The sequence below is a fragment of the Aplysia californica genome, unplaced genomic scaffold (genome assembly GCF_000002075.1).
Source record: "Aplysia californica isolate F4 #8 unplaced genomic scaffold, AplCal3.0 scaffold00147, whole genome shotgun sequence".
In the NCBI taxonomy this organism is placed as follows: Eukaryota; Metazoa; Mollusca; class Gastropoda; order Aplysiida; family Aplysiidae; genus Aplysia; species Aplysia californica.
The window spans coordinates 1,180,048-1,192,424 of NW_004797417.1; the positions used below are offsets into that span (position 1 = coordinate 1,180,048).

At 36.7% G+C, this 12,377-nt stretch overlaps 1 protein-coding gene across 1 annotated transcript in view; it reads right to left on the reverse strand.

Moving 5' to 3' along the window:
- LOC101862498 (leucine-rich repeat-containing protein 74B) overlaps positions 1–12,377 on the reverse strand; it is a gene marked incomplete at its 3' end in the record, with an annotated part of 30,930 nt that overhangs the window by 13,900 nt on the left and 4,653 nt on the right. Inside the window, 8 exon segments of the mRNA XM_035969464.1 lie at positions 1,196–1,311; positions 1,966–2,052; positions 3,263–3,393; positions 5,201–5,294; positions 5,669–5,776; positions 6,378–6,487; positions 10,445–10,510; positions 11,793–11,936. Of these exon segments, the coding sequence (XP_035825357.1) occupies positions 1,196–1,311; positions 1,966–2,052; positions 3,263–3,393; positions 5,201–5,294; positions 5,669–5,776; positions 6,378–6,487; positions 10,445–10,510; positions 11,793–11,936 (856 nt within the window).

Below are 12,377 nucleotides of genomic sequence, written 5' to 3' on the forward strand. Positions count from 1 at the left end.
TCTCTCTCTCTCTCTCTCTCTCTTCTTAACATTGTTCTTAACACTTTCTATTATGTTTTTCTCTCTACCATCCTATCTTTTGAGAGTAAGTGAGAGTATACGAGTCAGTAAATAGGAAAAAAAGAAACACTTAGAAGTCAATTATTTGTGTAGGTCCGTAAGCTAGGGCTGGGTCACGAGCGCGAGAACGGAACTGAATCGCCACTCTTGCCTGCGGAACGCGATTCGCGATTCACTTCATCGGAACGCAGAACAGTATCGCCAAACGATTCTCGATTCCCTCCCCTGTCACTGTGACCACCTTGTGGCTTGTTTAACCTACTGCTGAGTCGAGTCACGAGCGCAAGAACAGAACGGAACACTTAGTATGGCTCCCCTTATTTTACAAAAGATGGTATAGTCCAACCCCCCTATTTAAACAAAATGAACGGGGTCCAACCAATAGACAGAAGGAATTTTATGGGGCCATTGTTTTAGCGAATCATGGGGTTTGGGTGGGGGGTTGAATTTAGGGGGGTCACTAATTGAGGTCAGTTAATAGAGCAGCACAACAAAGGGTGTGGGGCGGAGAGGATGACGGAACAACAAAAATGGGACTCGCCCTCACCGAGTGGCGTTGATATGACACTGTTCCGTTTCAGTCAGTGATCCGCCGCAGTTCCACGAGCTCTCGCGTACTCGCGATTCTTTAAAGCCGACTGAATCGCGAATCGCCACTCTCAAATTTCACGAGCAGGATCTAGCCCTACCATAAGCCAGTGTGCATGAATGTGAGTTAGGATGAATATTTATGAATAATAGTCATCAGTGTAAGCTTGTGTGTATGTGTGAGTGTTTGAAAATGTGTGTGAATTTCCTCCTTTCAGTCTCTGTCCGACTACCTCTTAGTCTCACAATCCCATGCAGCTTCCTGCCAGAAGGACCCTTTAAGAATCTGAGGCAACTTGAATATCACAACATAGTGCTCAGCACGATGGAACCATGGAGTTCAGTATCCCAAATTTGATATAGTAATACAGGTATCACTGAAATAAAGTAAGACTTCTACAAACTAATTGGACTGAAGCCCATAAGGAAAAGAGTCTACATTTAATATTTCTCAAAAGCTGGCAATCTATGAAAAAAATGAAAACCTATTGGCAAGAATAATGCCTCAGGGAATTTATTTTTTTTCTATACAATAGAAACCACTTACGTCAGATCAAGCACTTTGAGTGTTGTGTTCACCGGTAGAGCTTTCTGTAAAGCCATAGCACCCTCCAGACCAAATCCATTCCAACTCAAATCTAGAACCTCCAAAGTGACATTGTACTGAAAAAGAAGAAAATGGGAAAATTTGAAGGAAAAAGAAAATTCATTTACAAAGACAATCTGTGATGAGATTAAATCTTAAATTATTTATCCTTGTGTACAAAAGTGGAAATTGGTTGGAGAGAAATGAAAGCTGCAAGACATCGCACAGTGGAACTTCCCAATATTGATGAAAATAAGTTTGCTGGGGGGGGGGTGATTGTTTTGGGGGGGTTTTTGTTGGGAAGTTTTGTTTGTTTGTTTGGTTTTTTTGGTTCTTTTTTGTCTTAACATTTTTTTTACCTAGCACTGCCAGGGAGGGGAGTTGGATGACTCTATCAATATCAGGGGATAAAATGCTTTCCACTTAAAACTTTATTTTTATGATAAAAAGGTGGTCTGAATGACCCTTTGCTTTGAAGGCAGATAAAAGATATAAATGGAAATCTGACAAATACCATTGTGTTTGGTAGAGTATTAGTTCATAACAAAAAAAAAACATTTTTCAATTTATGAAACTCTAATGAAGCTTTTATAAAACAATAAAAAACGCCAATGCAAAACTATGACCTAGAGCTGACCAGTTTACAAATGTACATGAGAGGGGGCTAGTTTTCAGATTTAAGATCAGCAGGATTGACCTCAGATTGATTTGTTCTAGCAACAGATCATTACCCTTAAACAGTTTACGATGGCAGCAGCTCCTTGTTTCCGTAGGCAGTTCCAGCTCAGGTCAAGATCAACAATACCTTCATTGACTGACTGCAAAACAAGGAAATCAAGACTCTGCTATTATTACGACAAAAAGAAATCAACATCAGGTACAAAGACTGAATAAATATTTCTTCTGCAGTTACGAAACTATAGATATTATCTTAAATCAGTTCAATGTGAGAGAGAAAAGTAACAAAAATCATATGCCAGTAGCCAGTGTTAAGAAAAAAAGTCTTTAAAAAATAGAAACTCTGTAAAGGAAATAGTATGTATTTGAACACAGAGCAATGAGCCAAATAAGTGTTTCAGATAAAGTTGCAAGCTTGAGGTATGGCTACATATCTGTCTTAAAATAGAGAGATAATTTTAAAGCAGCAAACTTCAATTTAATTCCTCCTCCAAAAGAATCACAGAAACTTCAATGTAGGAACTTTGTTACAACACTATAATGATAGTGCTTTACATCATACCATTGCAGCCATATGGTCAAAAAGAGCAAAGACAACCACAATGGAGAAGTGCAAAGCTATACAGGATACAATAAGAAGCATTTGAGCTCATGACAGAATGCTCAGACCACAGCAAAATATTACAGGAAGGAAAAGCAACGTTTAAAAAATATCAAATTAAAATCTTGAAACTCTGTAAAATAATCAAACATCAGCCCTGGTATGATAATTCCAAAACATTAAAAGGACAAAAAAGTACAAAATCCCCAACCATCATCTTTCCCATCTTTTCTCCCCCCGTGATGTAAATCATTTGTTTTAACTGTTTAAACTGCTCAAATGCTACTGCATCGCTAACAACAACAACAACAACAACTATTTAAGCCCTGAGTTTTTTCCACCGTTTCCGGGATTTTTTTCTGTACAGTCACCTAAACCAAGTGCACTATGTCTCATTATAACCCCAAAAGCTTGCCTTCAACTTCTAAATGGCAGAAACAAAAGGCATAGTCATTACTTTAAAAAACTTGGTTCAGGAATAGTTCCGAAAAACAAAGACTAAATAAAACGAAACAGTTGTCACTACTATCAGACGCTGGAGCGTCCAATGGGGAACAGGGTTATTACCGGCAGACGCTCCCAGCGCCAGAAAGGGTTTAAAGAGTTAATCACCGAACTTTTGCAATGGTTGCAGTTGCCTCTATAATGGTTGAACCTTTCTTTTTACCCAATCGATGTTTCAAGTCCTCCTCAGGAAAAAAAACAGCAAAGGCCAAAGCCAAAGGAATGAAGGTGTACTAAAAGCTCACCAAAGCACCACCTAAATGGATCCCTCCCATGACTGAGAACTCATTGTGGCTCAGATCAAAGCTCATCAAGGACATATTGTTCTTCAAAGGGTTTATAAAATGGTAGGCATCTGTATCTGAAAGCTGATTTCCTGAAAATCAAAATCAAAACAACTGTGAATCAAAATATGACCTTTTAAGTTGAAAATATGTTTATCAGAATAAAAAAGAGAATAAGATTGCACTGGAATGCTAAGCACAATTTTTAATTTCTCTTTAATGCATAAACCTCGATTTGCAACCCAAATCCCAACCCTTGCTAAAACAGAAGCTGTGAACACAAATCTCTGTATTTGCTGAAAATGGTGAAAAACAGGTTTCTCTCCAGACCAGTGGTCATGTGTTTCTCCAACAATAAAATAGTACAAACTATTTGGTTCATCCCCCCCCCCCCCCCCCCAACTTATTCAACCCTTCAGTTCCCATTCAACCGCTTGAAGCTTTCTTTTTTCCACATTCTGTTCACCAGGAGCCTGTGACTAATTTTTTTTAATGCCTGTCATTACATCTCAGGGGTTGTGTTACCGAGAAATCTGAATCCTCCCCCTGCTCCTTTTTTGGTAGATTTCACACTCCCATCTACTTATTGGCTGGAATATCAGCAGGCACTTTGAACACCCCAACTTCCCCTCCCCCTCCTTCCAGCCCTTTTCTCTTTACTGACTTTATGAAAGAAAAGTACAAGCAGCTTTGATAATCATATAATAATATTTATTCTTTACCCCATTCTTGCGCTGTGATCAGATTAAATCTATATAATAAGGCATATACTTACATTAGGAAAACTGGTTGTATATTTCAATTTTTTTTTTAAAGAAGACAGTGATAAACTAGTGTCTCACTTTTGCACATTTCTTTTTTGATTACACTTTCATCACTAATACTGTGTTAGCACTGAATTCAAATCATAAGGCATGTTAATAACAGAGGCATCAAAAGTACATAATGTACTGCAGATAAAAAAAAGGTACCACTTTGTGAATAAAATCTAGTTTTTGAGTCTTTACAGTTTTTCTCACATGTGAGCAATTCTGAGCACTCTAAAAAGTATATCATGTTATAAAAATAATATTTTGGTGCTCACTTTGGGCTTACCATCCCAACAAGTAGAAAAATGGCATTTTTCTCCCAACCATGAGGCCGATTTTTCTATTCTTTGTTGGGTTTTTTAAATGAAGTTTAGGTCAGCGTTTACCAAAAGCCGCAATAACATCTGATCATTGTCACCCATGAAAGATAGCAGGTTTAACTGAACATCAGAGAAATTGAGCCATTGCATGCTCTGCTGGTTTTTGCTTTTTCCAAGACATTCAACGTCTGTTTTTTTATTGATGTTAAATGTCCTGGCAACAGCAGAAACAAAAACACAATAGTTATAAAACCAAAATGTACTGTATATTTAAATCCTAACAAAACAAATGCCCACTGAAGTTTGAAATGTCAATTAAAAAATAAAAAAAATATTTAAAAAACTGAAAAAATTCAAGGAAAATAATCCATGACATATCATTACAGTGGTGATCACTTTACCCATTATTTCCCTTTGACCAGATCCAGAAATATTCTAGTCTTGCAACATAGTTCATAACACTTTTTTCAGCTCAAAACATACCAAAAAACATCAACACCTAACAGTTCATGGATTTTTGCCAATTTTCTCACATAAAGAGGGTGGTCATAGAAAAAAAAAAACCCACTCTATGCTGAAGCACCATACTAGGTAAATTTGCTGACATTTATCGCATCCAAAGATGATTGAACTCTTTGCCTAATTTTAAATAGAAAAAATTGTTGAAAGTCCAGAGAATAATAGCCCTTATCTTACTAAAAATGTAGAATCAGACACCAACATCATTCAAAAACAATCATAACAATCCATTGCACATCTCTGGAACTGACCGGCAAGGGAAAGCATTTTGAGGGTTGTGTTGACTTCAAGCATTTCAGCAATAGCCTCAGCACCAAGAGACCCAATAACATTGTTGGACAAAGTCTGAAACAGTGAGAACATGACAGTGATAGCACAGCACTGTGAATAAACAAAGCATACAGTAAAGGATATGGTTCTAACAAGAAATTAAATTTTCTCATTATTTATGAGCAGAACTCACTTTCAAAATGTATTATTCAAAAATAGTTTTCTTTTATTTTTTATTCAAAATTTGTTGGCCTTTTTTATAGTATATTGCAGAGTATATAAAGATAACAATTTGATGCCCTTTAGATATCAGACATGAAGTTAATGAAAAAGAAAGACATATTTTCAATATATCTCAGAGGCCCTAAATCTATCAAAGGGTATTCAAATTCTCAACTCCCACAAAAGTATCATGGGAATAACCACACTACGAAAAGAAAATAACTCACCAGTGACGTAATGAAATGGTTTTCTTTCAGCATATTTGCAATATAACATGTACCAGAACTCTCAATGTAGTTATCACCTAGGTCCAGGTTTTCTGTTACAGTGTTGTGCTGAAAACAGAGAAAAGGACATTTTCTTCCTTTTTGTTCTATTAAATACAAATGAAAACATACTGTTCCTCCACATTTCTATTATATCTTCTAAGTATTTCTATTTGGTATTTCAGACAGGATTTTTTTTCAACAAACTGTTTCATATCAAGGTCATGGCAATAAAATGTATGAACCATTGCTAAAAACAATTTTTTAATCTATGTGTGTTTGGAGGGGGGGGCACAAATATAACAGTTTCATCATGCTGTAGATGACAGAACAATACTTTGCACCACAGTAAAGTAACCATGACAAATAAATACATCGATAACTTTGATAAAGAAGAGGAATTGATAATGCAGTATTGAATAAAGTGATGAAGATGACAAAGTCATGATGAAAAATAAATTGAAGCCATGATTATCAAAAGCTGGAAGAAAGATTAGGATTTTAAAAATCTACAAGCAATAAAGAAATCAGAGGAAAGAGGAAAGAATAAACAGAATAACCAGTTGCCCCCTCCCATCACCTAGTAAAAAAACTGCAAACAAAAGACATTACAAGACCTTACTGAGAAGGACGAGAAATATATATCAAAGCTACACTATAAAAAGTATACCTTAAATGCCAGAGCAAGGGGTTTTGTCGCTGTTCCTCCAAGATATCTGTGCCTCATTCTCACATTACGCTCCCCAATGTGACGGCACAGATATGACACTGGTATAAATCCTACAACATTTATAAAAAATCATCAGCTTTGAAGATACTACAAGAATTTTGTTTTCATGAAATAAAGGAATATTTCATCTCGATAAATCTGTATGTCTGAATCAGTCTTCTTATCTCAGATAGTCCTCATTTTTTTAGACAATCTCTCTATTTCAGGCAAGCTTTATATCTCTATAATTCTCTTCATAACCATACAACTTTCCCATTTAATGTCTGCAAAAGAACTTGGGAGCTCGACTGATTGGCAAATTTAGACGTGGTAAATACTCATGTCTCTCTTTTAAATTCCATTGAAGAGATGAGGGGGGGGGGGGGGGGGGTAAATATTTCAGAATGTTTAATGAACACAGTATCACTCCTTGTCCTTATATACACCGCCAAAAGTCCAACTCACTACCTCTGAACAGCAAAGTGCCAGTATCTAAATAAAAAGAGGACTAATTTAGAGGCCAATAACTTTGTCCTCTTTGGACCAACTTCAACAAAACTTGAAACAAATTATATTTAACCAAAGGAAAATCAAGTTTATCAATATGAAGAAAGTCATTATATTTGAGAATTATCAGGGTTATTTTTATTTCAACTATCCAACAATTAAACAATCTCAAACCATGGTCTAACGAAAAAGAGTACAAAATTTAAGGAAGAAGTTGGACCTTATAACAGCCTCAATTCTGAGAACTGTTAAGAATCTATTTATCAACTGATTCACTGAGATCCTTTGATTTTCCAACTCTATTTCACCCATCAAAATAACATGTGGCACGACATTGTGGAATCAGGCACTCGCCAATTTTGGGGAAAATAGGGATATTGGTGTCATCTGAAAGCCTGTTCATTTGGTGAAAAATATATCCATCTATGTTGATTAGAAGTCGAGATATTTGCAATTGAAGGAGGGGAGGGTTGCCTGGTTTCAGAGGTAAAATTAAGGAGAAAATGGCCGCCAAAGTTTGGAAACTTCCATAGCTTGACAGTCTTTGGAAACTGAAAATTTTAATTTTTTGTGCCTTTAATTCATGTTTTTCTTTTAAAAATCCCACACAGCGCCGAATCAGCGGTCGTTTAGTTTCGCCAGGGCGTGACCGGGGTCAGCTGCCGGTCAGTCTACCTGCGCTCACTCCACGCGCGGAGTTACATACCACAGCAATTTTACACAGTTTTGTTTCAACGCTCACGAATGAAAGCAGGGTTATCAATATACACATAGTGTTCCATCTTTGAGTTTCTTCTTTCAATGTACAGTTTGTGAAAACGCAACGAAGATATCTAGTATAGTTTTTTAACTGCATGTGATCAAATACAGCCGTTTTATATGTGGTAATCAAGGAAATATGCACCGAATTAAAAGTTATGTAACTACCAAAGTGCGGGAATAAATTCACTAAAACTCGCTCAGAATAAAGACAATTAATGTGGGTATCTACTTACCAAAGGACACCGTTGTTGGAAGATTAGTAATCCACATTTTTGTCTTTTCGTTCAACAGCCAAATTCGTAGGGGCTTGTGATGAAATTCTCATTACAGTATCCTTCATTAAATTCATGACACAGATCTCTTTACACAGCTTATCTATGGCGCCCTGGTTGTTTTCTCGGTGCCTGCAATGAAGATGCTCTCTGGAGCAAATTAATGTGCGTTCATAACGTATCGTAGTTTTTCCGTATTGTTTACGATGCCTTGAACCCACTTTTCAATTTTTAAAATAGACTGGTGTCAGCTTTCGGTTCCTTTTCTCCCAGCGGGCCCAAGCCAAAGCCATGTTGTGTAATGGATGGAATGCAGTGTTGTTCTAAATTGCGCTGTTTGGGGATTTACTTTTTTGGAAAATGTTTTCTGTACAGCTTCATGTACGTGTCTATTGCTGTCTGAATTCCTGGAATAGAGGTTTTCTGAATAGGTGCAATGTGTGAGTTGTCATTATGAATTTGACTGTATTACTATGCTTGGTTGAGAGAGTCGAAAATCAAACCTATAGTGTGCGCTTTGTCAACAATGATTGGATGATAAAATATCCCTTGGCAGTGACTCATATTATTAAGTCCGAGCCTTTCTTATCAGCCTCTGTTGTACTTTAGTCACGTTCTTATTAAACGCGACAAAGTTCATTCAGAGAGGAGGAACGGGAAAGTCTCCCGTGTGTGTGTTCCATACGGAGATTTCAGTAAACCTGTTAGAAATGAATCACGGGCAAATGGATTCTACCTCATATCGTAACACGGCTCAATCAACGAAGATGAAATTTATACACATTAAGCACAAATATATCTGCCTTTCATAGAAACAACAAACTATGAAATTAACGGAGAAGTGTTGAACTTAAAACAGCATAGAATCCAGAATACGCAATTGCACGGGTCAATTAAAAAGGCACTGGATGAGAATCAGATGTAAGCGACTTAATATTGCAAGAACTATTCTTCAAACAATGATGAAAATTATACACGTACAGCACAAATATGTCATCAGTGCATGCACCAAAATTTGTTGAGATTGAGCGAGCACTTTGGAAATTAAAAGTGAATTAAGTGCAGCACACACAGATTAAATTATATGAAAATCAGAACATTTTGCACACTCTGTAGCATAGGCACATATCGTCGCATTGAGATCGGGTTTTCGCAGACTGAGAGGGGGAATCTTGCTCTTTTCTTATTGTATGGAATAATTCGTGGTTAGAGTGAGGATACTGCCGATAATTAGTGTCAAAAGTGTCGATTACGCCATGACCTGCCCGCCTGTAGCTGATGCGCAACGGAGCGGCCAGAGACCCCCGCGTAACCCGGCACGGAGCGGTTCCGACGGTGATTTAATGACTTCCAGATATGTCGCTGGCCTGGGAAACTAAGAGGCACGATTTCGGCCTGTTTTCGGCGCTGTGCCCACAGAAATGTGTTTTTTAAATAGAAATAATAGGTCTGGAGCCAAAAAAAAAGAGAGTTAAATAGGCCTAAAAATTGTCCAGAGGCAGGAAAAATGACGGTTTCTTTGATTGTATTATTTTGACGAGCACCTGATTCCATCACGATGCCTCACATATGTTTGCAATGTCATCTGTTCATTACCCATGCAATTGAAAGCTGAAAGGCAGGTTCTACCTTGAAAGTATTATTTTGAAAGGGAACACAAGCATATTATTGTGTGCCACCATCATGGAGCACTGACACTATTGGCACTTTGGTATTGGTTTATAAGTGAAAAAAAAAAAGTAGGCTTACATTACAAAACTTTTTATTTATCTATCTATTTTACAACAATTCTCTGCATACAAAAATTTGATAAGCTTCTGCTGGTTACCACTTTCAATGAGCTGAACATCCAAAACAGGTATGTAGCTTCAAAGAGTCAATAATTAAAATAGATGTACTCAAAGCATTCAGTTCATAATAAATAAAGACACATTGGGTTTGGGATTGTGCCTCCAACAATGAAATCGATCAAATGAAGAAGTGATAGCTTGCCATGGGAGGCTTATTACCGGGTTTTACTCTTACAAGTCATAAAGCCCTGCTTTGTTGCAACAAGCTTAGTTTAAGATAAATGTAAACATTAGCATTTATACAATTTAAAAAATAGGTTTCAAGCTACTAGCATGTACATACTACACCGACTAAATTTTAAGGAAAGATTGAGGATTTGATATATGAGGACACAATTGTAGAATGCACTTGTAGATACTTTTGATTAATGATTAAAAAGCAGAAAGAAACAACAACAATGCAGCATCTAGCTAGTAGACGAACTGGGAGGTTTAAGACTTCACAAAGTTAGCACTGTGTCCATGTAGGTATGAGGAGAGAATAGCATAAGATTTTTCTTAGAAAGGATCTTAAGTTGTCATAACTCTGATCCAAAATTAGATTGAAGAACCTACAGTCCATTACCCTTGATTTTTCGTAGGGCAATAGAAAAGAAAAAATCGAAAAAATTTGATTATAAAATTATTATAATTGTACCATGTCTCCGACACTGCTCCTCATACTCAAGTCTCCCTGTGGCATCCAGCTGTGTGCTCATAGGAGCTGAAAAATATTCAAAATAAATAGATCTAGTAAGTTAAATTCCTGAAGTGATACACTTAGATTAGTATCTAGATGCAAATTTTTTTTAAAAACATAACAGCATACAATATTGTTCCAATTTTGTGATTGCTATTCACTTCTGCACTTATCTACAAGATTTAATTAACATCAATGCTTCCATTAAGTCTTTTAAGATCTAATTCATATGGTGTTTGGGTAATAATAACCAGTTGTGGGCCCGATCTATCGGAAACGTCCTGAAAGGGTTTAAAAGTAGAATTCAGAAAATTTCTTTTAAAACAGAAATCTATGTTCTATGCATAAAATAATGCTTCAATTTCATGCAAGTAATAACCACATGTTTACAATTCTTAAAGAACACACACAAACATTTAGTGACAAGTGTGGTGAAGAAATAAGACTCTTTTGCAACAAAATATAGAAGACATGATTTCCATTCCCAGTGAAGGGAAGTTACCTTATTCAGTATCTCTGCCTGTCAGCTGAGATGCTGTATCCCATTTAATCCTGGAAGGCCCTGACAGGCAGGGTCCAAGCAGCCTACCTCCTACAGAATCTAGATTGTGCCAATATGGGGTTTAACCCTTTGAGTCCTGACCTCTTGAGGGTACCATGCCTCTCTACCTGAGCTCCTGGGCGATTCATGCGTATATTACCCACATTCATATCATTGTCAGAATCACATTCCATAACCCACTCAGGGCAGTCTCCATCATTACCAACATATAATTCAGAAAGACTTTGATATTAATAAATAATGTCTTGCCAAGCAAACTGTTTTACGCACATGTTTTGTACCAAACTAGGTTGGGGATGTAATCTCTCTCTACAGGGTACTGATGGCTATGCATAAGGACAATTTTATGCACAAGAGGTGTACCGATGGTTAGTACTCAAAGGGTTAAGCATTTGCAATTATTTGCAATCAAAACTATATACTCTTGCACCACACACATTTTTTTTTTTTTTTTAAAGAGCGTCTATCACCTTTGAGTATGAAAGTGTTTAAGTGCATCAAGTTGTGAGCATTGTATTACTTCAAGAAGTTGGAGGGAGCCACGCATCTAACATAATACGTTGACAGTGAAAGATTCTAAATTTAAAAACATTTCACAATAACAAAGACAAAAATACCATTTATTATGGCAGCAATTTTAATATTTTGTTGTGCACAAAAATCTTTTTCAAACACAAGCGGATATACCACAAAGTATTTCTGGTTGCCGTTTAAGAAAAGAAAATATTATAGACAGATACTCACTCTCAGAAAGTTCATCCTCAACATCAGTATCAAACTCTTCACTAGAATGAGGAGATCCAGACAGCCAGGTCTCAAAGGACGGGTGTCTGTTTCTTGCTGATTCAGTAGACAATGGAGTAAGTTCCGCAGATTCTAGCGCCACTGCTTGAAAAATGGAATATCAATTTAAGATTTATTGCATTATCCTGGTGAACAAAATTTGTCTTTTTAAAAACATGACTTGAAAACATATGGCCACCACAGTCTGAGAAATATATATATATATATATATATATATATATATATATATATATATATATATATATATACAGAGAGAGAGAGAGAGAGAGAGAGAGAGAGAGAGAGAGAGAGAGAGAGAGAGAGAGAGAGAGAGAGAGAGAGAGAGAGAGAGAGAGAGAGAGAGAGAGAGAGAGAGAGAGAGAGAGAGAGAGAGAGAGAGAGAGAAATAAACATTCAACAGTGCACAGAGGCATTAACAGCAATTAGATGGGTGACTGAATGTTTCTTTTATGCAAGGCACCACCTTCAGTTCACACAGACATTTATTGCTCTGGCCAACAACGACCTAGTATGATGATGTGAAAA